At 42.3% G+C, this 19778-nt stretch overlaps 1 protein-coding gene across 2 annotated transcripts in view; it reads right to left on the bottom strand.

The window, feature by feature from the left end:
- Positions 1 to 19778, bottom strand: part of LOC124607335 (cAMP-dependent protein kinase type I regulatory subunit) — a 271618-nt gene that overhangs the window by 238766 nt on the left and 13074 nt on the right. The window contains exon 1 of one of the 2 annotated variants that reach the window (XM_047139635.1): positions 16223 to 16282. The exons of the other annotated variant lie outside the window; for it this stretch is intronic. Coding sequence (XP_046995591.1) covers positions 16223 to 16267 — 45 coding nt within the window. The 5' untranslated portion in view covers positions 16268 to 16282. Of the gene's footprint in view, positions 1 to 16222; positions 16283 to 19778 lie in introns of those variants that run through there. 2 annotated transcript variants of the gene reach the window in all.

Genomic DNA, 19778 nt, shown 5'->3' with positions numbered 1-19778 from the left:
CGACAGAAATGCATGACGCGCGTTTTCGCAGGAGATAATTGGAAATCATGGTAAAAGTGTTGAGGGCCTTCAGACGCCATCTTGGAGGTGGCGTTCAGCCAAGGCTACTGAATTAGAGCTGTACCAAATGCAGTCGATGTCGACATACAGTGCAGGGGTGACCACCGATCCGACAGAGCTCACTAGCCCAGAGGTGACGACGAGGAAAAGTTTGACACTTAATACGGAACCCCCTGGGACGCAGTTCTCTTAGGCCCGCGGAGAGCTGAGTGCAGAACCAGTTCTAGCCCACAAATGGTGGGATGAGAACCCACGAATAAAAACAGGCAGGGAACCTCGAAACCCGACGGAGGGTAAGTAAACATGCGGTGACACCAAGCGCTGTCTTATGCCTTATGTAGGTCAAAACAAGACTGCTGGGTTGGCGTTTAGGAAAGGCGTGTTGAATTGCTGTTTCCAAACTGAATAGATGGTAGGTTGTGGATAATTCCTTCCCGAAGCCACCCTGATACAGCGATCCTAAGATTCATCAACCGAGAGTAATTTGCTGGCGCCCATTGTTTCAAACAGTGCCCATAGGACGTTGACGGGGCTAAGTGATCAACAGCTGTCGAGAGACTTAAGTTATTGCCTGGCTTCAGCATTGGGACAATGATACAATCACGCTGTTGCGAAGGTGTCGTGTCGTCCGAAGAACGAGGACTCGTGTCAAAGTTGGTACCTCACCACCGAATCACAAGCAAGGAAAGTCGCTACCCGACGCAGCAACGAACGAAGAACACGGCTTAGACATGCCCTAGAGAGTTTCCATACGCTGCCAACGTCGGAGCGCTGCGCCGATGAAGCCCTCTCAGTAATTGTCGCCTACGATGGTGGCATTGTAGCTCATCAGATCCGGCTGCCAGTTAACAGAACTATTAGCCAGAACTGTGAATCAAAGTTTAGTGTCAACTGCGCCTGAGATGAGGCTATCATTTTGCATTGTATCAGGTGATAACAGTCATAATATTCAGCAAAAGTAACAAATACACATTGTCTTCCATGTGGACACGGGCTGTTTTCATCTTAAGTATTTTGTATTGTTCAAATAATAGCACAGTGATCTAATATGTGTGTGTTGTATCTGTTCGACCTCTCCCAGAAATAAATCTAGGCTTGCTAGGACCGTTATAATGCCGACGAGGATGGGTCAAGAGTTTTCTCGTCCGGTACTACCGATGGGAAGACACCTTCGAGCTACATATACCTGAAGACCCTGAGAAGACGTAGCCTCTGAGTAACATCCAGAGAATGGATCATTTGATTATGTACTGAATCAGAACCTGGAGTCATATCATGGGACAAGTCAGGGGCCCAGAGCAGTTCCCAGTCAGTGAAAGGTCCATTATATAATTTGGCTTTGTGGGGAGCGAAACATAGGAGGCCGTCTTTTTTTTTTTTTTTTTTTTAAAAAAAAAAAAAGAGGCTCTGAGCACTATGGGACTTAACATCTTATGTCTTCAGTCCCCTAGAACTACTTAAACCTAACTAACCAAAGGACATCACACACATCCATGCCCGAGGCAGGATTCGAACCTCCGACCGTAGCAGTTGCGCGGTTCCTGACTGAAGCGCCTAGAACGGCTCGGCCACCGTGGCCGGCGGCCGTCTTCAACTTTTCATTTTTGCAGCAGAAAGGTAGCCGGATAAAAAGAGGACGCCAATGCTGTCAAAGTGAGTCTCAAGGTGCTCTGCAAGAAACGACACGTTGGCACGAAGACTACCCTGAAGGACAAGAACCTGAACAGTTCTTGATCTCTGGCGTCCCTCAAAGCCTACGGAGCTTGGACCAAACTTGGTAAAAAGAGGCATACGTTCGCGAGGAGGAGATGCAGCATTCCCAGCATTCCTTCTTACTACGCTTAATTACTCGTAGATAACGAACATTAGTGCAGCATCGCTTAAAAGTGAGGAGGGTGGCCTGTGAAGGATGCCACCCGAGACGAGCCAGAATAGCCGGCGACGGAGGGGACCTGGGAAAAGGGGAACAGTAGTTCCAGCGGCGCACGTGACCGCGTCGGAAAAGTACTGCATAACCTCGTCGATGCAGTCTGTCAGGCAGGGGGGCGAAGGTAACAGGAGAGGCATACAGGTGTTAGTTGGCTCTTCGAAGCACTAAGCATGGAAGTCGGTCCGTCTAGTAGGGATGGGAAAGCCGACCTGTCAAAACCGATATTGGTATTTTAGTTCTGAATAACTGCTAAAATACTTTGCTTTTTAGTAAACATTTTGTAAAAAAAGGGAGTAATAATTATTTGTAAGAATTCCAATGCTTTTAAATACTGTTTATTACGGAAAATGGGTTAAAGCTATCAGCGTTATTTTAATATCAATCCCGACACAACCGAATAAAAACACATGGCATACGACTTGGTATAGCATTGCAGAGAGAAATATGCACATGTTACTATTTAGCTTTAAAAGATTAAGGATAGGGGGCGCCACAACGAACTTGAGACATCATAAAAGGAGAAAATTAAAACTTAACAATCCATTCATAGTTTACAATAGAAATAGAAAGTAGCTATCTGTTGCCTGTGTCTACATAATATACTTTTATCCTTATAGCTTTTGAAAACGGACGAATCTCAGTTTTCTTAAACTCAGTTGTCACCCTGTAGCACTGACTGTTTATAATACCCAAATAGCGGTATAAGCCTCGATTACAAGATGAGCAGGGTTTCAAAAAAATCCGCACACCTACATCATAGTAGGACAGTTAAGTGACATAATATAATATTGTGGAGGCATTACCCAGCGGCATCTCTTTGACAACGTATGACTAACCTCAATAATAACCTGCAACAGTTAAAACAGTTAAAACTTGTAAGGCACCTGTGTTGTCATTTTCCTCGGGCATTATTATCAAGCAGGGTCCCTTTACTTTCCATGCAATCACCGAGAGTCGTAAAAATATAAAAAAAATTGATTAACTATTCATTGCCAGTTTTGTTTGATTGGTAATGACCGGTTTCAGTATAAATTTTCTGCCCCAGTAACTTAATTTTTGAATTGCACAACAGAGGCTTGACTAATTTGCAATTTTCATTCACTTGAAGTAACGTAAAATTTCACTGGCAAAACTAATAACTAAAGATACAACACAAGTTAAGACTGAGCAATTCAATTTTTTTCTGTATTTAGCTTAGCGAGTGACTTCTGCTGGCTTGGTACATATTTTATCGTTGTTATATTAAAAGTAAAATGATGATGATGATGAGTCCCATACTTCTTTACAGAGCGTAAGGGAGCGACGCGCGAGACCAGCGCCGCCTTACTAGGCAAGGTCCTTGTGGAGGTGGTTTGCCATTGCCTTCCTCCGACCGTAATGGGGATGAATGATGATGATGAGGACGACACAACAACACCCAGTCATCTCGAGGCAGGAAAAATCCATGACCCCGCCGGGAATCGAACCCATAACCCCGTGCTCGGGAAGCGAGAACACTACCGCGAGACCACGAGCCGCGGACAAAAGTAAAATAAGGTTATTGAAAGTTTGAAGTGAATGTACTTTAAGCAAATGAGCAACTTATTTTAAAAGTAAATTGCTTGCCTTTTTCTAAATTTAGCAACACATTACACTGAGGTTACTGAAAGTCATTTTTTACACAACAAAATTTTAGTTAACGCCATTCATTTATATTACCAGTAACTTCATTTAACTTTACTTTCGAAATTTAGTATTTTAGTAGAAATAACTGCAAACACAGTGCTTTCTGATTCATTTTTTTTCGTGAACTGTTATGTTATAGAAAAGCGTGACAAGCTTCTGTTGCCACGCCATTGATTATCTGCTTAATTTTCTTCGCCATTACCTTTCTTAAGATTCTGGAGATTCACTGCCCTCGTGTCTAATAAGTATTTTTTCTATTATCAGTATTTCCTTTGTATTAAATATTACGTGGTACCACTTTTCCCCGCCTGTGTGGTTCGTGAGCGATTGCACTAACGTCCGCCCACTCATTTCAAAATTATCTGTGTTTCGAATTGATTTTTCCTTCAGAAGCGTCTGTTGTACACTTTCCTCCCACTAACCGGTATTACTTTTCTTCGGTAACGGTAGCTTTACTCACTGTAAAATTTCACTAGGCATACGCCATTACGATCAATTATATTGCAATCCAGTAGGTCGATTAGGAAGAGGGAGGTTACACACTGAATAATCATATCCCGGAAAGGCGTGGAGGGGGCCAGTAGGACCGGTCACACCCCAGGATTACAGCCTGTCACCATTGGGGATGGAACTACATCGATGATCACTGGTGCAGAATCTGATTATAAGTGTGTGTGTGGGAGGGGGGGGGGATAATCTATGGCATCTCCAGGGTCACCAAAGTAGCCCTGTCCCAGTTCTCCTCTTCCTCCTCCTCTACTCTTTCCCCCTCCTACTTAAAAGCCTCTGCTGGCCGAGTTTCTTGCGAGGCCCTATCCGCAATGAGCACGAGGATATGAAATATGCGCAGCTCCGTCAGCCACTAGTTGACATCAGGCTTCTAGTCTGCGGATTTTTGGGAGAGGAGCCCCAAGAAGCAGCCCTATAACGGGTAGACGCAGGAGGAAGGATCTGCTTTTCCAGTTAGGTGTGGGAAGTGATTCCCACAGACGGTACCGCAGTAGGGGGGGGGGGGGGGGATGTGATGGCGGTGACTTCGCATCGTTACTGACCAAGGATGTACGTGTTCATATTTCTCTCACGCCTCGATATGTGACAGTCAGTTGACTTACATTCTTGTATTTTCTTTCTTAAAGACAGTGCGAATTGGTGAAAGAGGAAGATGGTGTTCCATACAATTGACATACAAAGGCGGTTGTTCACAAGAACTACGTTCATGCAGTGATCGTCCACAGCTTCCGTATTTTAGATCCGCCACGCAGCAGGATGGCAGATTACTAAAACGTAAGCATTGGAAACACCTCATGGTTGGTGGGACGTAAAGTTTCAAGTCACAGATGTACACCATGACTTACTTTTTCTGAGAAAACATTCCCTTCAAAGACTAAAACGAATGCTCCTGTGTCTGCTCCTTCATCCTCAGTACCTTTTAGCATATGCCGGACAAAATGTACGCCTCGTCATTCAGAATTAGACCGTTGCTTCTCATCCATCTTGAGTGTAAGGTTTTTGTGGAAGACGACTCCTTGGACCATGTGGGGCAAAGGTCACTGGTATGTCACCCAGACACTCACATGCCTGAAGAGCTATTGATTGTACAGCAGAGGAGGCTTTAATTAGTAATAGTACATGGCGCATTTTTCCAATCACTCAACTCCTCCAAATTTATCTTCACTGTGGTCCACGCTAAATAATTGTTTTTTAGCAGTAGAAGTACCTCCATCCGACTCATGGGGTTGCCAGGATGGGGAAAGAAATAGCATTATAACTATTCTCATTGAGATTTCTGTACTTATATGATGAGACGGAGGGATCATAACGGCTGGTTTATTGAATTTGATATGTTTGTGTGCGAAAAGTCCACGCTGATACCTCCTACTCCGGTAAGGGTCCACCCTACGGGGTCACCCAGTCGAAACAAAAGTCATCTGGCACAACGTCCGTTGACAGGGTTCCTGATGCCCTAGGATGGCGGGCATCAATTGCTTGGCTTGCGTGAAGAGTCAGCAGATCAGGCATCAGTAGTGTGAGTCCTGTGGTGTCAGAATGCTGCACCAAAAGTTTCATAACGACGCCATCACGACGGGTGCGTTTGCTTTTAAGCGCATGTATCGTGAGCAGATGACCTTTAATACTGCATGCAGTAGGCGCTATTTAAGACGTTCTTCTCCAGTCGTTCCACACCCCATGAAACAAAATTCAGAATGTAGGTCAAATTCAGAGGGTATCAAAACTTTCTTCAGACGAAAGCTATTGTAAATGAACGAAAATGCCGAGAAAGGAAAGCAGACACTAGAGGTAGCGGAGTCAGCATCAAAGGCTGTATCATGAGAAAGAAAGTGAAGGAAGGATAATCTGAGATGAGTGCTTGCAACGCAAGAAAGGATGTACATGCTGCAATAGCTTGGGGCCCCCGTACTCACCACGCACGTATTCACGAAAGAGTCGTGTGCCCCCTACGGCGATACGACAAATACTGTTACAGATTGTTGCTCAAAATGTCATCCGTTTACATTAATGCATAACTGGTATCTCCATGCTAGTGATTGACACGAAAAAAAAAAAAAAAGTATTCTACGAAAAATGACTGCAGCTTCCGACAAGCGGGCAAACAGTTCTGCTGCCGAGTGTATCGATGGCTGGTTCACCAAACGCTTCGTCTCTCCCCCCCCCCCCCCCCCCCCCAAACCCCTACACTGGGTGGGGGGGAATTTGAAGTATTGAGGCAGTTCCCTGGCCCTTCTCGCGATCACACACTATGGATTTCTTTCTGTGGGAGGGAGGTGAAGCTTTCTGTGTACTCCAGAGGAGTTGGTTGCCTGTTTGGCTTACGCTGCAGCCATTATTCGTACAACAAGTAGTTGTTCTGAGTGTGTGAGACGCTAGCACACAGGTGCCAGTTGTGTATTAATGAAAATAGATATATTTTGACCACTATCTCTAAAACAATTTCCATCACACGGCAGTTTTAACACCGTCCCTTCTGCATATCGCTAGCATCAAAAAAGCCTCATGGACCTCTCAACGAGGAACCGGAGCACCTGTGACATTTTTACCACATAAAAATAGTGTTTATCTCCTCTAAAAACACTCAAATTTTGTGAACGTAGTTCTTTTACGCCCTATGTATCGTAACCGTCATGTAAAGAAATTTATAAAAACCTTTTTACGAACAACGATGTAGCAAGCTCTGGGCTATAAAGGGTACGCAAAAGACACTGAGAGTTTTGCTGGTTGTTCATGGCATGGAAAACCTTCGGCTTTATCGAATCACAGAATTCCAAAACGACATTCCTAGTACGCAGGAATAACACAAGTTGTCACTACTCTTGGTGTGGCTGCAGCGGGCAGACGCTCGTGTGGTCGTGATTATCAGTTGCGGGAACCCGACTCTGCCATATGTCCGCACTCGCAATCTCTCCTTTAGCCGCAGTGGTCCCAGCATGAATCAGAATCAACGCTACGACGTATTTTAATTCTGCTATAGTAAAGCCGGTGACAGGATACCCGACAGCTGGCAGCACTGGTGCCAGCTTTAAACTACGAAGCGCAAGTGGCTGCAGGCAGAAACAATAGAGGTCTTAATGCGACAACAACGCGTTGCCATAAAGACTTACACAAAATCGTGTTACGTGACCAGTTGATACAAAACATGCAAAGCAGCAGCCGCGTCATCCCCTCTGCAACTGTAGGGGATCTTCTCTTGCAGACTAATAGTAATGGTTCCCTTTTGCACAAAGCGGAAGACGTTAGTTACGGGGTAACGGCAAAAACAACGATGCTTAAGCTTGTAAAAAAACCTTCTGTTTTAGGCTGGATTAATCTCATTAAACCAACATTCTTCTTCTTCTGTAGGGTATTAACCTTGCACGTCCGTGGGTTATTATTTCAAGGCACTCAAAGCGAGACGGGCTATATCTCATTTATGTAGTTACTAAAGCAAGTACGTTATCGTCTTCATTCAAGCATATCTTACTAATATTGGAAGGACTGTACGCTGCAATGAATGCAGATTACAAACGCGTACCGGACTAAATTCGAATCCAGATCATTGGTGTACTTATCAAATGCTCACCTCATCAAGCTCACCAGATCAAGTTTCAATCTGTCAGTTCCTTTGCTTTACTTTTACAAACCTAACATAACATGGACCAACAAACGTGCTAGGAAAAATAAAGTCAGAATACTTTTTCATGTAAACGTGCATTATTAACGTTGCAAGCATCGAGCAGCAATATAAATAATAATAATAATAATAATAATAATAATAATAATAATTCATAACCACTTCTACAACCCTTTAGATCACATAACATCAACAGATACGAAGAAAGTAAACTGGAAAAAGAAAACACTACATGGCAAGCACCCGTATCATCTAACACAGCCACACATCGATCAAGACGCATCCAACATATGGCTAAGAAAAGGCAATATATACAGTGAGACGGAAGGATTCATGATTGCAATACAGGATCAAACAATAAACACCAGATATTACAGCAAGCATATTATTAAAGATCCTAATACCACAACAGATAAATGCAGACTTTGCAAACAACAAATAGAAACAGTAGATCACATCACAAGTGGATGTACAATACTAGCAAATACAGAACACCCCAGAAGACATGACAATGTAGCAAAAATAATACAACAACAGCTTGCCTTACAACATAAACTTATAAAACAACACGTTCCCACATACAAGTATGAACCACAAAATGTACTGGAGAATGATGAATACAAATTATACTGGAACAGAACCATTATAACAGATAAAACACCACCACATAACAAACCTGACTTCATACTCACCAATAAAAAGAAGAAATTAACACAACTAATCGAAATATTCATACCCAACAGAAGAAAACAGAGAAAAAATTGAAAAATACATACAACTGGCTGAGGAAGTCAAGGACATATGGCATCAAGATAAAGTTGACATTATACCAATTATACTATCAACTACAGGAGTCATACCACACAATATCCACCAGTACATCAACGCAATACAGCTACATCCAAACGTATATATACAACTACAGAAATCTGTAATTATTGATACATGTTCAATTACCCGAAAGTTCCTAAATGCAATGTAACATATAGCGTACAGTTAAATGGAAGTCACGCTTGATCAAGGTCCGCGACACTTTCCATTTTTTGACCAGACATAACGTCTGAGAAAGGAAAGAATAATAATAATCCTAGGTGCGCTCGTAGCCTTACAAAATTCAGAAGTTTGGGTCCTTCCACATACCATTAATTTATTGCCGTTTGACATTTTCACGTTCCATGGATAACTCTCGCGGAATATTGCAAACTTGTGAAATATTACAGACAGCCTAGAAGAAGATGCCATGTGCCCAAAACGAAAGAAGGAAGATTAAGATCTGACGCCCCGTCGACGACGAGAACTAATATTTTTATGACTGCGTGTTTTACACGTTCTATGCCACAGTAATGCAAAGTCACGAATAAATAAGTCACCAGTGCAAAATGCTCCTATCAGACCATCATAAAGGCGGATATTCTCCCGTTTAATAGAATTGGCTGAAAGGAAGGGTACCTGCTGCCTCAGAAACCTTCCACAGCACCTTTAAAAATTTTGGCATGCAAACACATCCGCACTTTTTTGAACATGGAACTCACCTCTCACTCCCTTAAGATCGCCGGACTAACTCGCTCACACCTACTAGTCCACCTTTGTATGGGTAAGTGGGAGTGGGCGTGTGCACTCATTCAGCCCAACTCATTGGCATTATCTCTTTGTGTCCCTAAACGTGCGTTTACACTAGTGTGACTTTCCGTGCACACTAGGCGCATGCAGCTGATGCACGAAAAAGCAAGGAGGCGTAAGCGCCGGTGCGAAGTCGCGCATGCCTCAAAATTGTGCACACGGGGACGTAGCCAGGGAGACTATACTTGCGTGTGCGGGCAAGCACAGCAGTACGGCAGTTAGCCGCAAGGCGCACAGCTCCTCTGCCTCTCCCTCTTGTTCTCTCTTAACAGCTCCTATATCACTCCTTCCCACTGCTGCTCACTCTCCTCACTGTCTCCTCTTTCTCGTTGTCACTGTCCTATACTCTGGCTCTCACTATGACTGGCTCTCGCCCACTTCCACTTTCTCCGTCTCTCCATTCCTCTTCCACTGGGAATGTTTCCTTCATTCTTTTCCTAGCACTGTTCTGTCCCTGTCAACTATGTTCCACTGCCACTGTGTCCCTCTTTCACACTACCATTGTCTCCTCTGCTCTTTCTATACCACAACCGCTGCCTACCATCTTCCAATTTTTATTACCTTTTCGTCTCTTTCCCACTGCCCTTCTTTCCTTCACTCTCAGTACGAAAAAGGGCGAATATGTTCGCATGTCAAAATTTTGGGAATATTTTTAAAGATGCTGAGCAAGGTAGAATGAGGCAGCTGGTGCAACTTATCAGTGAGTCCTTTAAACATGAGAATATTTGCTTTTTGTGCTCGGATAGTGCACACTTTTCCGCTGGTCCCTTCTTTTCCCTGCCACAACAGGGAATCCTACTCATATGAAAAGAACTTTATGGGTCAGTAAAAATTTGGTAGTTTACGTGAAATTGATACAATACAAAATTAATTTTACACCTCAGGCTAGAGTATACGTGCAAAAAAAATATTGCATTTGCTGCAGCACAACAAAATTCTGATGATAATGGGGACAGTTTGCAGAATATTTCTCCGCGCTATGTCAATTTATAAACTACGTTTTCCAATCACAACCGGAATTTAACTGCGTAAGTAGGGTATCTTTAACCTCTCCATCTCGGAAACGGACAAGGATAACAAAATTTTCAAATCTGTTCGAGATGGGGAGCTTAGGAATATATTGTACAAATTTCAGCCATTTGCCGTGTATAGCCGTTCTGGAATCTGCGGCTCGTCTTTGGTACAAAAAAATGGTAAAATACTTTTTGTGGGGTCTTTCTAAGGAACGACCCACGAACTAATGGTGCCTCTACAAGCCCTTAAGGCCCACCGTACATCACATTAAATGCAAAACGAACCAAACTATTTGCTCTATTTGCCTAAGTAGGATGAAGAGTGTAATATTCGTGTCTGAGCCTTTATTGTAGGATAGTGACCTTAGAACGATACTTCTGCTGGGTATACAAATGGTCCTAGCACAAGGGCTATTCAAAACACTTTACTCGCCTTTGTATCACCGACAGAACTCGAGGTATAAGCTCCTGAAGAATTCCGTTTTTATGCGCGGCGTTTTGGAACATATTAGATGGCGCATGCTGTCGCACGCGTACCGATTATCCCCGTAGTTGTGTATGTAGATGAGTAGTTTTAAACTGTGATCGAGCAAGAGAGCGGAGCTAAAACTTGTCATGAAATTTGCGGCTTGTGATAAAACTAAACGCGGTATATGGTAACAAGCACCTACTTGCCGTTAGAATTACTTAGAATGACTGCGAGCAGAACTTTTCAATCCTTTAATTATAAACAAGAAATAATAGTTTTTCATATACAAATTTACTGGATGTTTGTTCTTTTTCGTTTGTTGACAGTGGAGGACGGTTTTCCCAGAAACAACTGGTTGACATACGGCTAACTTTATAAACTTTATAAAGTTACTTCTCCACTTTATAACTCACCGATACTGTGGAACTGTTGGGCGGTTACAAAATTTTACTACTAAAGGAGGAACAAAATTGGGCGGTGGGTGAAAAAGGGTGACTATTCCTGCAATAGAAGATCAACACGCCTTGTACGTAAAGCTCGGTAGTGCGGCAACATCCTGCGAGCTCGTAGCGCGTAGTGGCAAGAAAATGACTTAATAAACGTAAGATTTTAAAAAATCACGGAGGGAAGCCATAGCGCCGGTATATTGACCTCGAAAACTTCTGCAGCTGCGTGATGATTGAAATCGTCTTAAATGATATCTATAGATATTGGTATAAATCCCGGAAAAAGACCAACTATCGGAGGAGGAGTGGACAGTGAAATATTTATATGGTAGCGGGACAGGAGGGAGGGGGGGCAGTGTAAGGTTATGCATCTGGTGTGTTGACAAACAGCACTGGTAACCGCCTAACTGAACAATGGTCAGCTTGAAAACATATCCCTGATCACGATGCGCAGCACACGCGCACGTAGTGGCTATTGCAGCAGACACCCACTGCGTCACCCATGCCTAATGTGGGTTCATCAACGAAAACGAGTCGCAGCACGCCACAAGCATGGTTATTACACAGTTGATGACTGGGAACAGTCTGTGTGCTGACGAATCATGGCTAAAACTTTCCTCCGTAAACTGGGTTTGGTACCTATGAGGTCACCGTGCACGGTGTCCCCCCCCCCCCCCCCACACACACACACACAAAGGCAGAATAATAGTCATTCTGTATATGAAACTTCAGTCTCTAGTGTTCGCAAGCGGCCCTTCTGTGATTTATGACTGCAAAGATGAACAACACCTAGAAGCTACAAAAATGTTGACATGGAGAGAAGTTACCGGAACCAGTTTGATTCAGAGGAAAAGCAAACCTGGACGGACTGAAAGAAATAAAGGAAGAGAATAAGCTCCTAAAGGAAATAAAAAGTGGAGAGCTAAAATTTCTGGGCTTTACGTCGAAGCTAATAGATTGACAAGACATTTCTGAAGGCAAAATAGTGGGTAAAAGTATCAGAGATAGGCTCAGACGAAGTTCTTCGAAGAGCTAATGAGGATACTGTAATACCAAAAGCAACAAGTAATGAAATTAATAAACATAAATAAAAAATGAACTGATCAGAATACACGAGAGGTGGCTTGATTACAATAATAACCGTGAAATAAAGAGTCATAAATAACACAGACCTAACACATGATTTGAAAATGCTGCTCAGAAAGAAAAGAAAGAAGCAGCTTATCCAATATACACGAAACTTTATTAAACAACTTTTTTTTTTACAGACGTTGACGTCTTTAAGTGAATACTTACGCTCAGACACGACAGGATTTGGCGAAGAAAATAGTTGCGTCATTAAAACAGGAGTCTATCGTGGAAGCGGATGATGATTATCTTGCATGGAACAGCATATATGGTGAGACAACAGGACTGATAATTTAAACAAGTGCTGTATTTTAAAAAATAGTTCACATTTCTCTGAACCTTCTAGATAAATTGTGCTCTAGTAAGAAATTTATCATTCCGAAAACGGCAAGCACAACTCTGGACTATAGCAATTTCAGGGCACTAGGTGCGAAAAACAATTATCTAAGGGCAGTTGATTCCATACCTAACCAAGAAAGAACATAAATCTGAGGGTTGAGGTGAAGATCCAGTAGAACGACATAGCTTGGTTTGTCACTAACAAAGTACATTCATTTTTTTTTTAAGTGTATTGTTTCCAACAATTCCAGCCAGGAATAATGTTCCATACGGACTTCCACTGCATGCATATCTTTTAAGTTATCCGTCACAAGCATGTTATGTAATTATCATAATCGTTGCCATCATGTCTTTCACATTTTATTAGGAATTTTTCCTCGGTTTCTTTTTACAATATGTTTTGAAATAACCACATCTGAAAGCATTAATTTGTGTTTTTAATCACCCATAAACTGTATTTCACTCATGCACAGTAACTATAGTTAGTAAATTTTGAATGGGAAAGAGATGAAAAGGTGATAAAAATTGGAAGTAGTAGGCAGCGGTTGTGATATAGAAAGAGCGAAGGAGACAATGGTAGTGTAAAACAGGGACACAGTGGCAGTGGAACATAGTTGACAGCGAGGAAAATTGTAACATACTGGACACGTAACACAGTTCCGCGAGAAAACGACGAACAGCAACTATGCATTTGTCACATTCTCCAGAAAGCGAGTAAGGCGAGACGGGAGGGCGTGGTGGCAGCTCCTGTATCGTGTTTCCACGTCGCAGACAGCATGGGAGGCTGTAGCAACGAAATTTCAGCTCGGGGCAGCAACTGGGGACCAAACTCAATTCATTAGTGCCTGTGCGTGACGTCACAGGGAGCTAAAATCGGAAATCGGTTTTACGCCAGAAAAGCCTGCAAAGGGAAACAAGAATAGTCAACTGAAGACGTCCGGGGACGTCAGTACTACGGAAGTTCTGTATGTTTCTAATCTACACTCGATAACGGAAAGAATACAGATTTAAAAATACTTATTTTATTGAAAGTATCTCATGTTTTATGCCGTAGTTCAAGAATTCGTAATCTTCTAAGCCACCACAAATTAAACTGAGAATTTTTAAACCTAACACAGGACCATGTAGAAATGTGATTTGTCTTTCTGCAAAATACTGAAAGACACAAACAATGGAAAAAGCAAGAAATATTAAAGTTTTACGTCCCACAAACGCCACCGTAATTACAGAGAGTAATCACTAGTTCAAACGCAATGACCCTGGTAAAGAAACCCTTCAGACTTCCGCTTGTTTGAATTACGGTACCCAAGAAAAACTCTAAATCTTGTTCGTTTCAAGTAGCTACACCGAATGCGAGTCCAGTACCTTAACCACAGCGTCACTGACGAAATCAAAGGAAACCACACCGTTAATATGCTCTCATACTTCAAGGGCTAAGCTCTGACGCAAACACTTTCTTTGGTCACCCACATTACTTTTCATTACTTGTTGCTTTTGGTATTACAGTATCCCCATAGTTTTCGAAGACCTTCGTCTGAGCCTATCTCTGATACTTTTACCCACTATTTTGCCTTCAGAAATGTCTTGTCAATCTATTGGCTTCGGTGTAAAGCCCAGAAATTATAGCTCTCCACTTTTTATTTCCTTTAGGAGCTTATTCTCTTCCTTTATTTCTTTCAGTCCGTCCAGGTTTGCTTTTTCTCTGAGTCCAGCTAGATCCGGTAACTTCTCTCCATGTCAACATTTTTTGTAGCTTCTAGGTGCTGTTCATCTTTTTCACTTACTCTTCCAGTTTCACTTCCTGGGAGAAGCAGAGCGACAATGAATTTGGAGAATGAACCTCATATGAACGGTTAGCGAATTAAAGAGTAAGAGTCTTCTATTGTCTTGATAAGGTTTCTTTTTTTGTGCAATGGATACACAGTAGTCTGCGTATCGTTTTGTCAATAGCTGACCCCTTCATTTGTGCGTTATGAATTGCTCCTTTGGCACTACTAGACTACATCTGTTATTTCAAAACATGATTCTGACAGATATAGTCAAGTTTTGAAGTTGCGAGTTGAAGATTCAGAAAAAGTACGAATAGTGAAATTACTACAATTATACAACAAAACTGTAACCGGTACTAGTAACCATAACTGGTCATAAAGTCTCTGCAAATCGTAGAATATTGACCAATGGCGTTGGTGGCTCGAATGGAAGCTTCAGCGTCTTTCTCAGCCCCTTGCCCTATCTTTCTCCTCCTCCTCCTCCTCCAACCACCAGTACAACAACAACAACTTCTACACAGACAGACCCACACACACCGACAGAATTTTATAATAAATCACAAAATAATCTGTTTTTGATGCATTCGTGTAGTTAGGCGGCGAAAATTATGTCTGATATAGGAGAAAAGTTAAAAACACTAGATCAAAACAACAGAGATTCACAAACGTGGAAGAGGAGACATTTTGGAAAACTGTTAATGAAAATCGTTGAGTGCTCCTGCAATAAACAGCAGATGCGCTTGTATCAGAATTACAGATCTGAGGAATCAGGAGAGGAATACCTAGTCCAGCACAGCAGTGCCGCAGCTTAGCGGCAGCTGTTCTGTAAACACAGACGCCGCATCTGTTACGATTCCCGCTTGGCGTAGTCGTACGGCAAACAGTGAAGCAATACGCTCGGGGCAACACGATGGAACTGTTCAAATGGCGCTGAGCACTATGGGACTTAACATATGAGGTCATCAGTCCCCCTAGAACTTACAACTACTTAAAACTAACCTAAGGACATCACACACATTCATGCCCGAGGCAGGATTCGAACCTGCTACCGCAGCGTCGCGCAGTTCCAGACTGAAGCGCCTAGAACCACTCGGCCACACCGGCCGGCGATGGAACTGTTATTACATTCATATACAAAAACAATAAGATTACAATAAATTTCACAACACTGCAAATAATGTGAAAAATTTCTGACATTCTCTCGCACATTATCCCACTACACACATTAAAAATGCAGTACTTGTACTGACTGACTTTTAGTGCACTGGTGTGCCGTGTATTGCACTGAAGATGAAAGAAAAATCCTCACTATACGCAGAAATATCACTCTTACTGTCACATCACAAAGATTGTTTAACCTGAAATTAGCGTACCAGTACATACTGCATGTGTATCGCATTTCACTACAAATATGAATCAATCCTTTTCGAACACCACCGTTCAAAGTTGCGTGGACTATTTTTGATTCCCGCAATTTGGTAGGCGATGAATAACCGCCTGACGTTAAAGAAACATTCCATTCATTGTCAAAGAAAAAGGTTAACTGGACCTCGAAAAGGCGCTTTAACCATTTCCTCTTTTTCTAACACGTGGGTGTAGCCACACTGAAGCTTCATGGACGGAGAAGACGGTACTAGTTGGCAGCAGTGAAACTTACCCGCCTCCTAAATATCTTGAGGACGGCGCCCAGTCTGTTGCCCATTGCTGTACGACTGACTGCGCTAACGAGAGATAAGGGGCCCCGTGACAGTACTGCCAACATCCCCATACTCACACCAGTTTACGTAACTTGACTAACAAAACAAAGGCTTTTAGGACTAACTATGCCATTGTCAAACATTGATTAACCATCGCAAGAGTACTTGATCACGCCATATGCCCTGCGCCGCTGAAATATTTAAGCAAATGCTCCCGTCCGCCTATTTTCACGCAGCGTCACGAATCCTCGGGCGATCGAACTGTTCTTGCAACATTCGGCGCATCGACGCGTTTAGCTTCATATGAAACGCGCCTACATTATGATACAAGTTTTTATAACTAACATGATACATTACAGCAACTTAGAATTTACGCCGAACTTCTAAATACTATGTGATGCTATTGATTTATCATTACTTTGAGGAAAAATTACCGATCACTTGAAAAGCCGCTAGTAGACGAGGAATACATGTACAAAAACTTATTTATACAGTTCCTCTCAAACTGATTTGCATAGTTTCGCACACAGGAAGACACTGGGAACTGGACAAGGATTTTGCTCTGACCCACCAGTATCAAATGGGAAGTTGGAACAAGCCATCTGATAGTCTAAGGCTTGAAGTCCGTTGACTTGTCTCATGTTTCGCAGACAAAGAGAAGCGACTTAAATCCTGACAGATGCTAATGGTGGCAGCTACGCAGACATAACAGCAATCTAATTGAAATACGGTAACAATAAATACAATCCGAGGAGGATTATCGTGGTTAATGGCTGCAGCGCTGGAATCCCATGAGACTTTATTTTCATTAACCGAATAACGATACTGCAACGCACTCAAGAGCTTCTTGGCAACATCTGCCTTTCTATCTGCTTTTTGTGTTACTAACAAAATGATGCGTGAGTGCATCCGCTGTTTCGCACAACCGGCATGACTATTGAACAATGTGCAACAATCACTTACATTAACCGCAATTCACCGCAGAGCACGTTAACAACGTTGCGGAATGGTGACAGTCTGATGCACAGAACTGATTCTGCGATAGCAAATAAGTTTCCTTGCATCTGTGAGCCCCACGGCAGTGGAATGTTCTGTGACAAAACGTAGTGAATTCGACGACTTATTCAGAAAACAAGATATTTACTTCCCGTTAGAAGAGTAGCACACCATTTCACAAGATATAATGCGGCCATATAAATCCTGCTCTCGGGAGGGCAAGGGTGCATTTTGGAATGTCACCTTGAAGGGGAGTACTACGAATTGACAAATTTATATTTCATGTTCTATATCCCGTCTGTCACAAGAAAACAGACAATATGAGTTAGAGAGCACTCCTTTGGTCAGGAAAAATTCTTGGTTACGAAGGTAATGTACATGTCTGAATGGAATCATCTGTATCGTGATTTTTACTTGTTTACTACGATCTTCACATAGTAACTGGGTATTAATTTGTCTTCGGAGATTAACTAAGGGCCATACAGGGTCTAAACAAAAATGACACGAGTAGTCTCGAAAAGAGACGCTTCTTTTTTCATGTAACGCTACTAATATTTTCCTTCACAGCGTTGTTGACAGTCAAGCAATCGAGATAAGGACTGTGCGCTTTTCTGTACTTGTTCAGCACATGAAACAAGGGGAAATAGGAAAATCCACAATACAGTGTATTATGCGAAGATCAGGAATGGATTCCGTTTCTCCTCATTATTTTGTGTTTACACACAGTTAAGTCGAAAAAGGTGCTTGTATTTTTAATACCACTTTGATCCCCATGTTTGCCGGCCGGAGTGGCCGAGCGGTTCTAGGCGCTTCAGTCTGGGACCGCGCGACCGCTACGGTCCCAGGTTCGAATCCTGCCTCGGGCATGGATGTGTGTGATGCCTTTAGGTTAGTTAGGTTTAAGTAGTTCTAAGTTCTAGGGGACTGATGACCTCAGAAGTTAAGTCCCACAGTTCTCAGAGCCATTGTTTGATCCCCCTGTTTACAAACCATCATATGTTGGCAGCTTTCCATGTCCGCAGTTTACGTCTACTAAACTTCTCTGGGGAGTCACATTTCTCATAATCACTGCACGAAACATGCTGCCTTTATCAAAGTTCTACATATTAATGAGGCAACTCACACCGATGCTTCTCTTTGCGATGTAATGTGGGGTCAAACATATGCTGCAAGATATGGAAATGAATCATGCGTGGCCTTTGTTGAACAATTCTTGAACTAGAATGAAGGCATCGATTAAGAGTGTTCCCAAAAGCGAAATCCCTCAGTCTCCTCCCCACTCCACTACACAAAAACATCGATTAAGAGTGTTCCCAAAAGCGAAATCCCTCAGTCTTCTCCCCACTCCACTACACAAAAACGCTGCCTAATTAAATGGACTGATGTAATCTTGCTTAACGGAGATCAATGATAGTTACTGACATTCGAAAACTGAGTATCCGAAAATATTAATTTTTTGTTTTTCCTGCAATAAAAAAGCGCGACAGGTTCCCGCGCAAATAACGACGTCAAGTAGGTATACCTAACTTTTGTGAAGAATGAGGGAACAAATAAGCCTAAGGAATACAGTAACTCCTCCATGTAAAAAAGAAAATTATTGGAACCTAAGAATAAACAAACAGAAAAATTAAATGTCTGACAGAAACCCGGCAGAGTAGATACTTAAAGTAACAACTCGAATTCTTGAGTACAATGAGCCAGAATCCTAATAATGCCCCCACAACTGTGATTTTTGAGTATTTTTTCCATTGGAGAGAACACCCTAGTAGACCAAACACAACGCTGTTAATAATGTAAGAGATTAAAAATCGCAGTACCAAAGGCGCAAGTCATACCGCACAGAATGAAGGGGGTCAGCTATTGACAAAACGATACGCAGACTACTGTGACAGATGGTTCGGTGAAATTATGCGCATGCGCTCTTCGTATCGATTTCTTCGATTACAATACTCAGTTACGTTAAGCATGTAACACCTATGCTTTCGTCTGGCTTTGCATCATAATATTTTTCACGGCCTAGATACATACACACACAACCACATGCGCATCCGCTTCACCCCCCGCCCCCTTTAGATGTGCGAGCGCGCCACCCTCATGGACGAAATATTCCTATTGAGTTGTGTGTTCTCATAGATGTTTTCAATCGCCGACACACTTTTATCTTCACCACATTCAAGTGAAAGTACTATCTTATAACGCGTTTCCGGCCAATGTCATGACTTTTTTTGCTCCTTACCCTCTCGACGACCATTTCCTGCAGCCTGTGCCCATTTACTGAAAACCTCTTGTTCTTGCACTTACAAAATGCAGAAAAATGTTTGTGTAAATTTTTGCTGGAAATACTGTGAATTTTAACAACATAAAATCAACAATATTTTTTCCCTAGTATTCTTACAACGAAACCACTGTGCTTGTTACGAATTAATATAGACCGAATTTTAAACGTAATTAGTTTTTGTACGACGTTTACAAAGGTCCTTTCTTTCGTTATCCTCACAGGGCAATCAATTGTACATTTTT

This window comes from Schistocerca americana, chromosome 3 (genome assembly GCF_021461395.2).
Source record: "Schistocerca americana isolate TAMUIC-IGC-003095 chromosome 3, iqSchAmer2.1, whole genome shotgun sequence".
Lineage (NCBI taxonomy): Eukaryota > Metazoa > Arthropoda > Insecta > Orthoptera > Acrididae > Schistocerca > Schistocerca americana.
Note: the sequence above shows the minus strand (reverse complement) of the source record. Positions and strands in the feature narration are given on the sequence as shown.